Source organism: Psammomys obesus, unplaced genomic scaffold (assembly GCF_907164565.1).
Source record: "Psammomys obesus unplaced genomic scaffold, mPsaObe1.curated_primary_1811, whole genome shotgun sequence".
In the NCBI taxonomy this organism is placed as follows: Eukaryota; Metazoa; Chordata; class Mammalia; order Rodentia; family Muridae; genus Psammomys; species Psammomys obesus.
The window spans coordinates 9776035-9794065 of NW_026596057.1; the positions used below are offsets into that span (position 1 = coordinate 9776035).

Here is an 18031-nt window from a genome sequence, read left to right on the forward strand (position 1 = left end):
CTAAGAATAAGAAAAATAAGCACTGATTGCTTTAAGAAAAATATACTCTTCTTCCAAGAAGAATCTTTATATAAATAACAATGAAGTAAGAAGAGTATCTATTTGAAAAATCTTTTAATTACCAAGGACATAACATAATCAACCCTTGTTTTCGGGGGAGTTTCCTATAGTAAATTTCTAGTAAGGAAATGTCTCTCCATTTTTATTGTTTGAAGTTTAAAGAAGATTCCCAAACCCGAATTTCTTCCATGTTATGTTGAGGCTGCAGGTGTTTATGCGTACTTCCTGCATAGATAAGAGTTTTCCACTGGGGTGAACTGCTAGGCGAGCCTGTGATAGCAGCTGCCTTCTCTTTTTTTCCCCTCCTCTCTCTCTGGATTTTGACACCCAGCCCCTGGATCTCAGGTGGGTGTGTGCACTGGCACTGAGCTGCTGTAGGAGTTTTTCCCTGCGTAGTCTGGTCTGGAGCTGGGGCAGCAGCTGCTGCTGTGGAGAAGCCAGCTGGCAAGATGATGGAAGAAATCTCCATTATGGTAGCCTATGACGCCCATGTTTTCAGCCAGCTGCATGATGAAGACTTCCTCAGTAGCCTGGTGGCCATCAGCAAGCCCAGGTGCATGGTAGGTAGTGCCTTGCATACTATACTGGTCTCCTCTTTCTGTAACAGGATGGTCCCCTTCCATAGTGAGAGGGGCAGGTCCGGGTGAGATGCAGAAGCACTGCTGTTGATGGTGCGGAGCGACAGGCTACAGCTCGGTGTGCAGGCTTTCAGGGCTTTTGTTCCGTAAATATAGCACTGTTATATGGCAGTAGTATGTTTTAAATACTACTGTGGTGTGAGGTTGAGAAGAACTTTATAATGTCAAATACCACTTTGCTTTTGTCTGTGTATAAGGGTGAGGTGATCCTAGCTATAGTTTCATACATTCTGCACAGTCTCTTTGAAGGAGAACATTTCTTTCAGTGGGCCATATCATCTTTGTAAATTGAACTATCTAGAAATCAAATAGCTTTCAGGTCTTAAATTATCTCCAAGAAGAACTAGAACAGATTAACTTCTTGGAAATTTTTAGGTTGTGGTTTAACATTTGTAAAAGGACTTTATTTTTTATTTTTTTATTTTTTGCTTTCTCATGGTCTTAGGGTGTGCATTCTGTCATGGTAGAAAGATACGTTCTTAGAATGTTTGCTGTTGCAAATCTGCGATGGCTAGTGAGGCTCACGTAGTGATCCTATCTTTTAAGCAAACTCTTAACTGTGCCTGTGCTGTTGCCTTCTTCGCTGTGCTTGGCAGTGCTCATTGCAGCAGCAGCAGCACATAATGTTTATCATGACATTTAAAGCTTACCAGTGTGAAAAACCACTTCTCTGTTTTAGGGCACAGGGACACTAAAATCACAACGTGGCAGGTAACCATGCAAAAGACAAAGGGACAAATTCTGGATCGAGTCAAGGAAACTTAAAGGTTTTATCAGCCAAATGCAATGTTTCTAGGTTGTTTAGCCGCTGACTTGAGTGAATGATAAAATGTATGTAAGGTAATGGGGGAGGAGGGAGAAAAATGCCACTGATTAGTTATTCAATGATATTAATGGATTTATTTAAATTTTGTATTGCAATATGATTATGTTAAAATAGTAACTTAGTTATTATTATTTATTATCTATAGTTAACATTATTTATTACTAAGTTATGAGTTAATTATCTGAAAAAGTTCTAGAGGACCCAGTAGAGAGATGGATATTGTACAAGGAAGCTGGTGTTGTTGATAACAACATCCAGGTGAGACTGCTTAGGGCTTCATTCGACTCTTCACTTCCATCATGTTTTCTAAATACAGCTTAAAAAGTAGGTGGATTTATAACCTAGAACCCCTGCTTGGATGTAGCCCATGGTAGCTCAGTATCCAAGTGGGTACCCTAGTAAGGGGAACAGGGACTATTTCTGACATGAACTCAATGGCTGGCTCTTTGACTTCCCCAACTCTCCCCATCCCCTGAGGGAGAAGCAGCCTTGCTAGGCCACAGAGGAGGATATTGCAGCCAGTCCTGAAAGATAACTGATAAGCTAGGGTCAGATGGAAGGGGAGGAGGACCTCCCCTATCAGTGGACTTGGAAAGGGGCAGGGAGGAGATGAGGGAGGGAGGGTGGGATTGGAAGGGAATGAGGGAGGGGGCTATGGCTAGGATACAAAGTAAATAACCTGTAATTAATATAAAAAAATAAAAATTATTAAAAAAGTAGGTGGATTAAAATAAAAACAAAACCTTAATATACTTTCTGCAGGTGTTTTTTAAAATAATCATTTGGCCAATTAAATGTTTTATTAAAATATACCCCATTTCTGTGTTTTAATTTGCATTTTAGATTTACTTATTTTATGTGTCTAAGTGTTCTGTCTGCATCTATGTCTGTGTTCCATGTATGTGCCTGGTGCTTGGAGAGGTCAGTAGAAGGTATTGGATCTCCTGGAGCTGGAGTTAATGGATGGATTTGAGCCAAACATGTAGGTGCTAGAAATCAAGCCTGGGGCCTCTGAAAAAACAACAAATGCGCTTAACTGATGAGCTGTCTCTCCAGCCCCACAGTTTCTATTTTTGTAACTATATACACTTTATGAAATGTATTGCCTACTGAAATATATATGTTGAATCAGGATAAGCAAGTCCTACACATTTAAATTTCATTATATTTATTAATTTTGTAATAGTCCATCATAAGAAACTATCAAAAGAATTCAGAAGTTTTTCATTTCTTTGTGATGCTTTTGCCAAGAACCTCTTAGGGTCTGAGCTGACTCTCCAAAAACTTATAGGAGTTTTCCAGACCCAAAGGGAGAAGAAACCAGACCAGGTGTGGGTGTGGGTGTGGGTGTAGCACAGTGACAGGGTGCCTGGCTGTTATGTTAACCACTCTGTGGCTTTTGTCCAGAGTACCACAGGCAAGCAGTCAGACAGCCAGCAGAAGAGCAATGGCAGAGTGTAAGTGGCGAGAAAAGAAGGGCTCCTGAGCCACAGGGAGCAGCTCACTGCCCAGGAAAAACGGACATTGTATTCACTAGATGCTGTGTTCATGTGTTTGGAGGGAGGGATGGCTATATAGGGAGAGAAAAAAAGGAAACATGAATAACTGCATGTTTGAATCTTAATATGATTTCTAAGAATTACTTCCGTTTGTAGTAACTCATCTATATTTGATGTAGAATTTGGTCACTGAAATGGATAGCTTCATATAAAAGGCATATAATATTGCTTTGGATATCAAACTTGTAAATAAAAATTATATTTTAGCCAGGCATATTGGCACACGACTTTAATCCCAGTACTGAGGAGGCAGAGACAGGCTTCATTCAAGGCTGGCCCCATCTACACAGTGATTTCTAGACCAATAGGGCTATACAGTGAGACCCTGTCTCAAAAATAAAACACACAAAAAATTATATTTAATTTATTTATTGTGTATGGGATGGGATGCATGAAAAGATCAGAGGACCACTTTTGGGAGTGACTTCTGTCCCTCTTCCATATTGGCTCTGGGAATCACTCAGGTCATCAGGTTCGGAGGCTAGTGCCCTTACCCACTGAGCCATTTTGCCAGCTCTCTACTAAAAGTTTCAATAGTGTAGATACTGAGGTGCTTATTACACAACTCCCGAAAGATGTTCAGATTTCTCTATGAAATGTGAAATTTAAGATGCTCTTTCAGAGGTGAGGACTTGATTTCGATTGGTCTGGAAAACCTAGAATAAGTTTGTTCTAGGACACACTGTTCACCATTAGCTCTTGGTTCTACACTCCATATTGGTTTGTTATTGTTGTTGTTTTACTTTGAGATGAACCCTCAAAATCATATGAAAGAAATCCTTAGGCTTTTTATAGTATAAAGCAAAATGCCTCCCACTTTGAGTTACTGCTATGCTGGGAAGCAGGTGACACCCTTATTAACTCACAGGACACTCAGGTGGATTGGCCTTTTTGAAAGAGATTTAGATGCTTAATACAGGAGGAGCATCTTTCTGTAATTGAGATTTGTTTCATAAGAGGAAACATATTGATTCCTTGAATGGTAAATCCTGTGGAATTTAGCTCTCTTTTTATTATTACCTGGATCCTGAGAATCGAATGTAGACTGCCAGACCCCTTCACCCGCCCACTGAACATCTTACTAGCCCTGAAGGTGTGTGTGTGTGTGTGTGTGTGTGTGTGTGTGTGTGTGTGTGTGTGTTTATATATAATTGGTGTGTGAAATGAAAATTTGGAAGTTAACTGGCTTGTATTTAGAGACAAAACCATACCAACAGTCTCCCTGAGTGTATACAAGTCTTTTTTTTTTAAGATTTTATCTATTTATTTATTTTATGGATATTAGTGCTCTAAGAGGGCAGTAGAGGGTATAGATGGTTGTGAGCCACCACGTGGTTGCTGGGAATTGAACTCAGCACCTCTGAAAGAGCAGGCAGTGCTCTTAACCACTGAGCCATCTCTCCAGCCCCATATACAGTCTTTTAGCTTAGCTGAGATGCTTACAGAAATACTTGAGGAACTGCAAAGGATGCCCAGGTCCTCTCCTTGTGAGTAGAGTGGCCAGCTGCTTCCATCTCTGCCTTTTCCAGTTCTTTTGCAGGCTTTTCATTTTTGAAAAGAAAATGCAGTCTTGTTTGTTGCCCTGGAACTCTTGAGCTCAAGTGAGTTATCCTCTCAGGAGCTGGAAGTGTAGATCTGCACCACTACCTGTGTCCAGCTTCAGCTATTTATAACTGCCTAGTGTAAATGAAGAGGAAAGCCACATTTATTGTGGTCCAGGGAAGGCTCTGAATATGTATTTAAATACATGTATGTATCAAAATACATGATCTCATGTTTAAGCCATAAATAAGCCTAATAGCTAATGTGTACTCCAACAGGCACAATATTTCAGGTTAAATGTTAATTTATATTATGCTCAATTATTTCAACTTTCTAACTTATTAAGTGGCTATGAAACGAATATAGCTTTCAGATGTATGTTAATAAGAGCTAATATGTAGATTTCTTCAGTGTTTCTTTTAATACAAGTAGAATGTCTACTCTCCAAAGCCCTCTTCCCTAATCTAATAAGAGAAAGGACCAAAGTCAGTATTTATGAGACTCCTGTTAGATACTATAGCTAGAACCAACTAGAGAATGATTGCCACTGTTGTGCATTGAGGAAAAAGCCTTCAAAGTAAGGCTGGACCAGTCTTTGGGGGGTGGCCAGGTGTTTGCTAAGCAAGGAAGGATAGTACCTTTATGAACAAGGGACAGCTGGTGCAAAAAAGACACTTTACTTTAGGGGGTGAAAATGGAGATGAAGAAAAGATCTTATACCATATATAGCTCAGGATGAGCTGGAACTCACTGTGTTATCTAAGCTGGCCTTGAATTTGCAGCAATCCTCCCACCTCAATTTCTGGAGTTCTGGGATTACAGATGTTATCCATTATACCTGACTTTGTTAGGGTACTTTGAAGTTCATTGTCTTTCAGGCTAAGGAGATAGCTTAGCCAGTAAAGGATCTGCTATACAGCAAGAGGATCTGAGTTCAGTCCCCAGCAGGCATGGTGGTATACACTTAACAATCCCAGCACTAGCGGCAGATAAGAGAACCTTGCATAATTGACAAGAGCCTAATTAGCAAGTTCCAGGTCCCAGTGAGAGGCCTTGTCTCAAAAAAACAAGTGGACAGTAACACTTGAGGCTGACTTTGACTTCTAGACTCCATGCATATTCTCATACAGGAGCACATGCTACTGAATTTCTCTAAGCCTCAGTTTCCTCTTTGGAGAAATGAGGAACATCCTCATTGGAGTTCTCTGACAATCAAAGAAAAGCACTTGTAAAGAAAGCAGCACAGGGGGCTGAAGAGATGGCTCAGTGGTTAAGAGCACTGACAGCTCTTCCAGGGGACCAGAGTTCAATTCCCAGCGCCCACATGGCAGATTACAACTTTCAGTAACTCCTGTTCCAGGGGAGCTGACACCCTCACTCAGACATACATGCAGTCAAAACACCAATGTACATAAAATAAAAATAAATACATTTAAAAAAAAAAAGCAACACAATGAGAACTCCTCCAGTTATCCCCCTACTGGGAAAGGGGGTCTATTCTGAGTTTCTGAAGGAGGTCTAAAGGAAGGAGTGAACTGAGTAGATAAGGTGCAGTGGGGATGCAAAAGGAGGAGAGGGAGCATATGATAGGAGAAAGGGACTGTCGAGGTGCCCTGCTTGATTTGAGTATCAGTTCTACAGAAAAACTGAAGCTTTCTACCCTGAAGATTGTATAGAAGATCTGACACTTGAACTCAGGGTGGTTGATAGGCAGTGTGGAACCAAGAGTGGGGAATGTGTCTGAGCCACTATCTACTGAGCAGAAAGGCTCTTTTACAGAGGCAATAACGTCGAGGCAATAACGTGGCAGAGATGGGCAGGCAAGGACCACATGGCCCAAGGGAAAAATGAAAAGGCAGTAGAAAACTGCAGGTGAAAACTGTTAATAATTGACAATGGCAGCAGGAGTCAGAAATTAGTTCACACGTGTTCATTAGTTCTTATAGTGAATAGATACAGTCATACTTCTTAGGAAGATTTAATTGTTCTATGTGAAAAGAGTAACTGATTGGAAAAGGAATTACTACAAGATTGTCATGGTGTTAGAATAGAAAAGTTAGGTATGTTCCTAGTTTGCTTTCGATTGCTGTGATAAACACTGTGGCCAAAAGCAATGCAGGGAGAAATTTACTTATTTCATCTTAAAGTAACACTCCATCATTCAGGAAAGTCAGGGCAGGAACTCAAGGCAATAACTAAAGCAGAAGCCATGGAGGAACTTTACTTCCCAGCTTGCTTTCAATGACTTGTGCAGCCTGTTTTTTTATACCACCTGGGACCACCTGCCCAGAAGTGGTGCTCCCCACGGTGGGCTGGGCCCTCCCACATCAGTCATTAATCAAGAATATGGTATATGCATTTGCCCACCAACCAATCTTGTGGAGGGATTTTCTCAATTGAGGTTCCCCCTTCCCTGGGGGACCCAGCTTGTGTCGAGGTGGGGAAAAAACAAACAGACAAACAAACAACAACTAACCCAAAATAGATATCAAGACTATACTAAGGAAAAGATAACCATTTTGGCTTTACCATGTCTCACATCTTGAAATTTAATGTCATTCTATCTCTGAAGGAGACTTGATTGATCAGTGGTTAACCTTGACCTTTAACAAAAGCCACTTAACCATCTAACACAGGCTATTCTATACTGGGTCTGGATGGATAGTCTTAACTGAGAGCTACCAAAATAGTACTGGACCAGCAACGGAAGGGGCCTCTTTCAAGGAACTACAGTTTCTCTGTTCTATAGATGGAAGATGAGGGTAAGCATTCTGCAGTTTCTTCCCTCTTAGTGGTTTGGCACATGGATTACATCAAGCAAGCCAAATTAAGAGAAAAAAAAATCAGAACAATTCCATATGCCAGAGATGAGAAAAATATTAAAATCAATGCAGTAACTTCTAAATCATCACTGAATAAACATTTCAAGTATCAATTAGAGTCAAACATTATAAAGCCAATTAAGATTCTTCCATACATAAATTGTTTATCGAACATGTTTTGTTCTCATTGTCATTTACCATATTCTTATCTTGGCACTTTTCATCAATATCAGATTAGTTCAGGGAACCAAATCTTTCTCCATTTGATTCATCAATTTTGATGAGTTAATTTTGATAAAGTTCTTAGGATCCTAACAGTAGAATACTGTATTATATGAAGCAAGAAAGAATTTGTTGCATGGATTCCAAGGTGTGTCCTTGAAATGCAAGGGCAAACTTTGAGATAGGCAGCAAGGCTGGGTCTGGTCTCAACGCTGGCAGGCATCCTGCATCTCTTGCCATCTAATTAATGTCTTCCTTTGCATCTACTTTATTTATCTCTCTGTCCCTGAGTTCTCCAGCTTCTGAGTTCCTGGGGCAGAATATGCTGCCTTGCAGCATCTGGATTTATAGTCCATCATACACTGAGTAATATTGTTGCCTTTGACTCACAGATCTGTGTGCCTTTGGAGAGAAACTTATCTGATAGCTTTCAGTAACTTGAGGTGATACGGAATAGAATCCATGAGGCATGACTGACATTGCAACATTATTCTCAATAGCCCCAATTAGACATAATCTGAAGATCCGTCATGTGGTGATGTCTAACACACACAGTGGTATATCCATAGAGTTGAGTACAAATACCAGTTATAAAAGAATGAAATACTGATACCTGTACAATATAGATGAAATTGACAAACATGCAACTAATAAAAGGACTCAGTGACAAAAGACTAAACATTGGATGATTGCTAATACAAATGAGATTTTGAAAATGTGTAGTGAAGATATGTGGTGGACTGTTCTGTATATTTTGTGTATAATTAAAATTCTTCTTTATCACAAGGTTTTTTTTAAAGTTCCTGGTTATTTTTTGTTGATATTTCAAAAATCACTGAATCTCTTTGAGTCTTCACCTGCTACTAGTGATTTTGCCGTACACTGATTTCATGGCTGTTTACATACACGCTTTCTCTCTTTCCTTGACCTGGCCTGTAACATACCCACAGCACACGGGTTGTGTTGTGCTCCCTGTCTTAGCAAAGGGTTCCTGCCATGCCAGCTCACTTGCTCAGTATTGCCTTCCCTCAGCCTCCTCTTTCACTGAGCTTTTGCCAGAGAAGAAATATGTACACTTCCAGATACCATCTACTCCCCCTTAGTCCAGACAAGGCTTACTACTTGCAGTCCAGCTGCCTGTTTACATTTGCTTAGAAGATCTGTGGTTTTCATTTGTGTTTCTGAAAAACATTCCACATAGCTTCTTCTACACTATATGTTAGCTTCCGTATAAGCTTCCTTCCTGAAGACACTGATGAGAACAGGCTTTCTTCATATATGTATGTTTCCCTTTGGGGAACTGAATATTTGATAGGATTTTATTTTATTTTATTTTTAATTTAATTTAATTTTATTTTATTTTGAGATAGTCTCACTCATGTCCTGGCTGGACATGAACTCACTTTGTAGGTCACCCTGGAATGGAATTTTCAGAGATCTGCCCGGTTCTGCTTCCCAAAGGCTGGGATTCAAGAGGTGCACCACTACACCCTTCTCTAATAGGGTTTTATACAATAAAATGTATAGGTGTTTAGTTCACTGTGCGCATGCAAACAAACCTCATAGTGTCTGTTACTTTATAGTGATCCCTTAGCCACCTGTGTTCAATAACCCTAACAGTCTGTGGTGGGTGCTATAGATTAAAATTCTCCTTTATGTTTGACACCCACCATAAAGACAGAGTTGCTGTCTATGTCTAATGGATAATATGCAGACTTTGGGAAGGTAAGAAACGTTCCCCTGCAAGAGCACCGAGGGAGGAGAGCATAGCTGAGGCTGCAGGGGAGCCTGCTTTGTTACACACCTGAGCCCCTGTAGATAGCCCTAAAACTCTTGACAGTGGGGGTCGCAAGCAGAAACACTAGAGGTGTTATCTTCGATCTTTTCCTAACCCAGTATGACTGAAGTACTTTGGGAAGATTTCCAGGGAGTGGAATGCCAACAGCACTGAGCTCGGCATTGGAAGGAAGATTCCATAATCCTAGAGCTAGCTGTCTTTCTGATATGGAGTGAATTAGAAGAGGAATGACAGACTCTAAACAAGACCATGTTGGCAGCTACTGTATGAAGATTGTTTGCCAGCAAGGCAAGATGATTTCCATTAGGGTGAGTTTCTTGGGTCACTTACTCAGTTTAGTCTACAGTCAGAGTACCGTAGCCTGGGTGAGAGTGATGTCTCTCAATTCTGGAGTCTGGAAGCTGAGCTCAGGGTGCCAGCATTGGGGACTCTGAATGCAGAGCCTCCTCCTGTTCACAGACGATTGTCTTTTTGTGGTTTAGCATGGCAGAGGGCAAAGAAAGAACAGGCATTCTTATATTTCTTCCTGTGAGAGAATAACCACCTTCTCAGGACCTAATTGTTTCCCAAAGGTCCCATGACCAAATCCTCTTAAGAACAGAATGTCAGCATAGGAATTGGGGAGGGGTGCATATCTTGTCCACAGAACACATCCTTATGAAATTCCAGAGCAGTAATGGATAGACAGTCCTGAAAACTTAGGAACATGGATAAAGGGTTACTTACAGGTTACTTACAGTAGCACGGGTGAGCTCAAACAGTTATTACCACATAGTCTCACCACACTATAGAGGACAACCTAATGGAAGTTACACCATGGAACCTCTAGACTGTCTCCTATTACAATGAAACTGTATTTACTGCTGTCTCAGATACTGAGAAACTATCCCTAGGTACTTACAAAAGGGATGAGGTTGATTTGTAAGTCAATTCTAAATATCCTTTCATGAAAGGACATGTTACAGGACTAGTTCATGTGAGATATGCAATACATTAATTTTTATTAATCTGTTTCATAAGTTCATACTTCTAATACATGAAAACACTGTAAGATTTTTTTATTGCTCTGCATTGGCCACTGACATTTTTATGTAGTTCCATTATCAACCACCTATTCATTGATCTGTCACTGCGTGCTAACTACATTATGATTTTGGCACAGAAGATATAGATGTGCAAAGCAAAGTGTGGTAACTATTGTGAATCTTGGACACATTAGTGGAAACACTTGATGCCTTTAAATGGTTGGGCTTACTAGTGATATAGCTCAGAAACCCTGGGCTCCTGCCTCAGTACCAGTCTCTCATCAGTTAAACCTAGCACCCTGATTTTTATGCATGCTCCATTGACCAAAGCCAAGCAAAAGGCTACTCCTAACATGATTAGGAACATGTACCTGCCGTAGATGTTAGGGAAAGGAGGATAATATTTGCATATACTTACAGATTGTGCACATGCATGCATCATCAAACATGGTTGTGTGGGTACACGTGTGCGTGTGTATAAAAATACTGGCTCTTCATGTGTTCATCATGGTTTGGTTAGCTGTATAAAACATTAACACCATGTTTTTCACCACTGCATCACATTTACCGACCTTACTTATTTTGGGGGAGTCTTTTAAAATTACTGTCGTGACTAGACTCAACAATACTTTTTCCACACTAATCACTATTACTTCAACATATATTTTTTGAATGTTTATTTGTTTATTTTTTGTGTGTGCTTGAGTGTATGTATGTTTACCATGTGCATGAAAGTTCCTATGAAGGACAGAAAAGGGGATCAGATCCCTAGGAACTAGCGTTACAAAGGTTGTTAGCTGACCTTTGTGGGTGTTAGGAACTGAACCTGTGTCCTCTCCAAGAGCTGCAAGGGCCATTAACTGCTAAACCATTTTTTTTTTTTTTTAGCTTTAAGCTAAATTTGTATTGTATCACTTATCTGAATTCATGTGAAATGTTATTAGAGAATTTGTTCTGAATCACTTGTGCTATTTGTATAACAGTAAGAAAGTCCTTTTGGCTCACCCTGTTAGTATGTACTAGGGATTTTCTTCCTCCTCCTCCTCCTCCTTCTTCTTTTTTTTTTTTTTAATGGAGATAGGTTCTCTCATAGCCCAGGATGGCCTTGAATTCATGTGTAGCAGAGGAAGACCTTGAACTATTGATTCTCGTGTCTTACAGCCAGTGCTGAGGCTATCAGTGTGGAGCACCACACGAGGTTTGTAAGGTGCTCGGGAAGAAACCCAGAGCTTCGTGCATATTAGGCAAGTATTCTGTCAACTGCGCTATTTCCCCACTCCTTGCACTGGGCATCCTCTCAATGTATAAACTTGTAAATTTCTTTTAGAATAATTTTTAAAGCTTTTTACAAAGACAATCAGTATGTGTTTCTGAAAATATAGCCCTAATAATAATAGTGGTATCTGCACTTAATGTTTTTGCCACCTTCTATTTTACATTTATATGTTTATTGTCTGTTTCACTCCCTATTCCTTCTAGAATGGGAATCTCTGTATTTAGAGATCTTCATTCATACATATCATTATACTATGCTCACACTTCCTCCACTCCCATCTCTTTTTCTTATTCATCCCCCTGGGAATTCCCCTTCTACTTTTTTAAAATCTAGATTCTGCAGAGAGAAGAAAAAGATGTCTGACTTCCTGAGTCTAGTTTATACCTTTAGCATGATGATATCCAGTTCCATCACATTTTCTGTTATTTTTCCTGAAACTATTAATTGGCACTTTTCTTTCCTATCTCTTTCAAAAATAATTGTGAGCAGAAATCTTGCCAATGAGGCTCTAGGGTGCCAACACTGTTACTCCAGCATGGTCCATCCTTGTAGTTCAGGGAGTCACAGAGTTTGGCAAACTGGTTGAGTCTGTTGGGCCTTGAGCAGGAAAATAGTTTCAAATATAGAAAGTACACAGGGTTACATAGGAAACTAATGATACTGTAATACACTGGTCAATAAAATAACTGAATTTATGATACTGTACCATATGTTTCTTTATTAATATATTAATGTAGTAGATAGCAAGCTATGTTAGTAAGTCTGATAACTACTGCAACACCAAAAATGAAAAATATAAATACTACTTTGAAATACATGCAATGCCTACAGAGTAGTATTTATTGGTGACCACTTATAAATAATACAGTATATTTTTACCTACATTTATAACAGAAAGCTGACAAATTCAGTTAGAGATTCAGAGGAATAGATTTTTTTTTTCTACCTTAGCTCTAGGATAGTGAATTCTCTCATTTATAATTTCTGAGTCACAACAGTTTAGATAACTTTGTTTTTCTTGTAACATTGTACCTGGCTAAGAGATACCGTAACCACACCTTCCTGATATGTTTTCTCTGCGTTTCTTTGGCAGATAAAATAATTGTCAGGGTGTGTGTGTATGTTTTCATTTTTGTTAATCTCTCACTAACTCCTAACCTGTGTGAGAGGAGGAGTTATATTTGGTTTTATTTACCATTTTTCTCCAGCCCAGCATTGTGTGCACTGTTCTTACCCTGCATACTCAATGAATAATAATGGAAGCCAATGAAGAACCATGCAAGAATAATTATTGGCCTACTATGTGTTTGTGACAAATACATTCATCAGTATTTATGCACATAAGAAGTAGAAGTTTATTAATTAAGTTAGTTAGGTAGTTAGGTAGGTAGTTGTGCTTAGGATTGAATCCCAGACCTTGTACTTTCTGGGCAAGCACTCTGTCATTATACCTACAAAGTTATTTTAAGATAACTTTTCCTATTTTTCTATTCTTAGATCTTATAAAAACAATGGTGGACTCGTTAAAGTATAGCTGTGTGCTTAGCTCTTCGCTGTTAAAAAAGTAGTGCAGCAGTTATTTGTGTTACACATTTATTTTAGTAGTAGTTCATTTACCCTCCTCCTGTGGAGCAAGCACATAGCATTGTGTTGTTATCTACCTTCAGGCAGATAACAGTCTAGTTGGGGAGACAACAGATAAGCTACTGAGCTGATGATGTGAACAGTATTAGAGATGAACAGTATTCGACATGTAAGTGACCTTGTCCATTTGCTCCTGTCATACCCTATATGTGCTTCAGGTCCTCCCTGAAATAGGACATTCTTCCTGACTTTCTAAGTTATGTACTGATAATTCATTTTCCATGTGGGTTGATTTTTATCTCTCCACGCTGTCTACAGTAGTTCCTGGCGCTGTTAGCAGGCAATGTTTCTAGTGAATGAATAAAGGGATGCCAAGCTACATAGTGAAACCCTGTGCCAAATAAACAACATTTAACAAAAATCCATTAGGCTAAATTGTTCTCTGTCTACATTACATTAGTGATTATATCTACCATTAATGTTATTCATGCCTACTTTAATTCTGAGCATTATTTATTTTTTAATTTTTAGTTTTTCAAGACAGGGTTTCTCTGTCCTGGCTATCAAGGAACTCAATCTGTAGACCAGGCTATCTTTGAACACAGAGATCCTCCTGCTTCTGCATCCTGAATGCTGGGGTTAAAGGTATGCACCACCATTGGCCAGCATTTCTGAGCATTATTTTAAAGGAAGAAAATCAGAATTTATCATGATTTTGGGAAAAAAGTATTCTAGACAGAAAGAATATGGGTGGTGGTGGTGGTGGTGGTGACATACACCTTTAATCACAGAACTCAAGAGGCAGAGGCAGGTGGGCCTCTGTGAATTTGAGGCTAGCCTGGTCTACAGAATGAATTCTAGGACAGCCAGGGCTACACAGAGAAATCCTGTCTTGAGAAACAAACAAAAACAGATGAACAAAAACCCAAGAAAAGTAGCACTTCCAGGAACATGCATGGGAATTTTAACTTGAGGAAGGCTAGAAAGAAGTGAGAAAGTAGGAATTAGCATGAGAATATTTTAGTCTAAAACTGAGATAAGCTCACCTGAGAGTGGCTTCAAAACCATGGAGGACCTCTTATTTCAGCCCCTCTGATTGCTAGGATCATAGGCATGAGTTACAGTTTAAAGACAATTACTTGTAAGGAGATTGTTGTGATTCCTTCTAGAAAGAAGAGCTTTAAAAACCTGATCTCTATGCCTCAATAGATGCCTTGGTATAACTGTTCATGGGGATCTGTACAATGAGGGTCTTCTCCTAAGTAATGCAGATGCCTTTCAGGTACATAAAGAATGGCTCCATCTTAATTTTCTTTAAGAACCTACTGCAAACCCTTTGTGAGTTTCAATGCACATGTTTTTTTTTGTTTGTTTGTTTGTTTGTTTTGTTTTGGAAACACTTCCTTAGCAAAGCACTTTCTAATCTGGACAACAACACTGGATGCAGGGAAAGATGTGAAGTTTCATGGAGTTAGACTTTGTTGTTTAGACTCAAAAGTCCTTTTCTGGCATTATCCTAATATTGTTAACAGCCAAGTGCTCTGCTTACAGTCTATTGGAACAGTTGTTGCCACATCTTCCCCAAGGCTGTTCTTAGAGTGTAGGAGTTAAAAATATGTCCATGGCAGTAATGTCCTGTCTGAACATATGTATCCCACTGTTGGAGTAGTGCATTGAGGCATCTCTCTTCCATTTTTATCCTAAGAATTGCAATGAGGGGAGGATTGTGGTAGAGCAAAGGTCCTGTTCTCAGCAAAGGTTCTCAGCTATCTATTACTGTTCTACTCCAAGCTAATAGATAGTGACGATTTTAATGATTTGAAATTTCATATTTCCAAGGCTATGTGAGAACTATATAATATGTAATAAATGTGCAGAAACATTTTAAATAGTCAAAGTGTGACCCCAAACTCCAGCCCAATCGTCACAATTACATTAATTCAATTCCTTCGTGTAAAAGGATCATTTTTATTGCTACTGCCTGAAAGGTGCAAATTGTTTTCAGTCTTGAATGTAGGCTGCTCAGCTTCCTTCTTTTAACTACATCTCCCACTTAAAGCATTAATGTCACCTGTAAATGTGTAGTACAAATTGTCATTGACATGAACTCTTCAAGGATTTCAGCAGTAATGTATAACCTTGAGAAATAAGGTATAACCTGTCATTGAAGATTGGTACGTGAGTACTAAATGTTTTAATGAACAGCTTTCACAGTGATGAGAACAGTACAGAAAAGAGAATGAGAGTGGGCTAGAAAAGATATGAATCTGTTTTACTGATGACTGAGTTGATTGAACTACCTGAAGTTCATTTTTCTCCTGAGAATTACCTTACAGTGTATTCACCTTCTTCCTGGTTATTGTTAAGACTGAAGCTTAGTGGCTACAGTGATGGTTCAGTGGGTAAAGATGATGCCACCAAGCCTCATGGTCTGAATTCAGTATTCCATAGTGGAAATGGAGAACCAGTTCACACAGGTTGTTCCACCCACATGTGGAGAGCAATATTCATACATGTGTGCAAGTGTGTGGGTACACACATACAATAAATAAAAATGTAATAAGATTTTTTTTTTTGGTCAAGAAAAAAAAATCAAAAGTTACAGTACTACATTTGATACAAGTGAGGGCTGTTGAGACTAGACCCCGGTTGTCTGACAGACTCCTGTCAGAAGACAGGGGCTTTTTCTCCATCCTTTGATGGAGGCTGAAACATGACAGATTCTGCTAAAATTGGGTAAATAATTAGTCAAATAAGTATAGAAAATTATTTAGTTTATTAAGTTTCTATTAAACTAATCTGTCAACTCTCAGTGGGACTTAACAAAATATTGAAAATATTTGGATTTCATTATTTCTTTTGACCAGGTACTATTACATTATGTAAACAGATATTATTTATTCATTTATTCCCCCAAAAGCATCTAGATTAATTTCATAATGTGGACTACTGTGACTACTACTGCAGCAAATATGGGGGTGCAAGTGTCATTTGTGCATTACTATAAATATTTCACCTCTTTTGAATGTAGAAGGCTTGCTGGATCATATGGTAGCTTCATCTTTAGTTTTTGGGAGAGCTCAGTACTGTTTTTCATAATAACTGCACCAGTTCTCATGCCTAGCTGTGTGTAAGGGTTTTTAGGTCCTTGCCTGCATTTGTTATTTCTTGCCTTTTGATGATAAGCATTCCCATTGCAGTTTTCATCTGCATTTCTCTGAGCATCTTGACATCCCTACATGTACAGAATGAAAGAGGAGCACATCCTGCATATTCAGTCTTCACAGTAACTGCATGTGGGAGGAGGTCCTCTTAAGAAAGGTTTATAAGTAACTTGAAAGTCACAGAGCTGGGAAGGAGTGGGGAGCAGGATTTGGGCACCAAGCTGTTGGCCTGTGCTGTTTATTCTTATTCCAGATGCAAAGTGTTGTGCTTTGCACTCATGCATTGGATACTATATTCAATATTCCTTTATTATATACCACTATGATATTCAGAATCTGGACATTTTTATTCTTCTGCAGTTTCTCAAAAGGTGATAAGGTAGATGTCCAACCTATGATTATAATTTCCTGTATTGTTTAAGCACAGCTCTTGATGGTGAATGTTGTTTTAACAATGACTGAATTGTTATCAAATTTCTGTCCACTTTACTTAGGGTATTTGAAGAGCAAAATAACCGTACTTGTCCAAACTCCAAAAGCTCCCTGCGGCTGTGTGTGTGAAAGAAGCTTTGTTCCATTGCAAGCATCTTACTATAAAGAGGCATGTTTTTCTTTCAGTCTTAAAAGCTTAATAAAAGGGAAACTTATGCTTTTCTTTTTTTTCTTTCCCTTTCTCTCTCTTTCTTTCTTTCTTTCTTTGAGACAGTTTTTCTTTTTCTTTTTCTATATAGCCCTGGCTCTCCAGGAACTCCCTCTATACACCAGGCTGGCCTTGAACTCGTAGAGATCTGCCTGTCTCTGCCTGCCAAGTGCTGGGATTAAAGATGCACACCACTACTGCCCAGAGAAACTTAAGCTTTTTAATAATATTTATTATTTACTTTGCTCAGTGATACATTAATACTAAAAGTAAAGGAAATAGTGAAGCTCGTCTAGACATCCTGCCTTCATTAGGTTTATGGCTTTAGCAATATTGGTGTTCAGAGCTCAGATTTTATTGTGACACATCCTTTCACAGTTCTGCTATGAATTTGAGTATTCATCGATGGGTGTTAGATGTATATACAGTAGAGTCACTAGGAAAGGAAATATTCATGTAGGAGATGGAGGAAGAGATTTCTGAGCAACTGATTAGCATTATAGGATAAGCATCCCTAAACTGAAATCCAAATTTCAAAGTGCTCAAAAATCCAGAATTTTCTAAACACTGACATGTCATTAACAGTGGAAAATTCATTCCTGGCCTGCTGTGATGGATGGCAGTCAAAACAGTTATATTTTTAAATATATTATAAATTTACTTTCAGTCAATGTATAAAGCATATGTGAAATAGAAGTAAATATTAAGTTTAGGCTTACGTCCTATCCTCAAGATAGCTTATTTTAAAATGCATCCAATTATCCCAAAATATAAAGAAAAATCCAATGTATGAAATACTTGTGGTATTTCGTACCACTAAGCATTTTTGGGGATAAGGTATATTCGGTTTGTACTACTATATAAATCCATATAGT

At 38.9% G+C, this 18031-nt stretch overlaps 1 protein-coding gene across 6 annotated transcripts in view; it reads left to right on the top strand.

Annotated features, from left to right (window-relative positions):
• Rabgap1l (RAB GTPase activating protein 1 like) overlaps window positions 1-18031 on the top strand; it is a 648858-nt gene that overhangs the window by 563826 nt on the left and 67001 nt on the right. Inside the window, exon 2 of one of the 6 annotated variants that reach the window (XM_055624413.1) lies at window positions 392-620. The exons of 4 other annotated variants lie outside the window; for them this stretch is intronic. In XM_055624413.1, the coding sequence (XP_055480388.1) occupies window positions 510-620 (111 nt within the window). In that variant the 5' untranslated portion in view covers window positions 392-509. Of the gene's footprint in view, window positions 1-391; window positions 621-9753; window positions 9776-18031 lie in introns of those variants that run through there. One more of the 6 variants, XM_055624415.1, reaches the window with a different exon arrangement.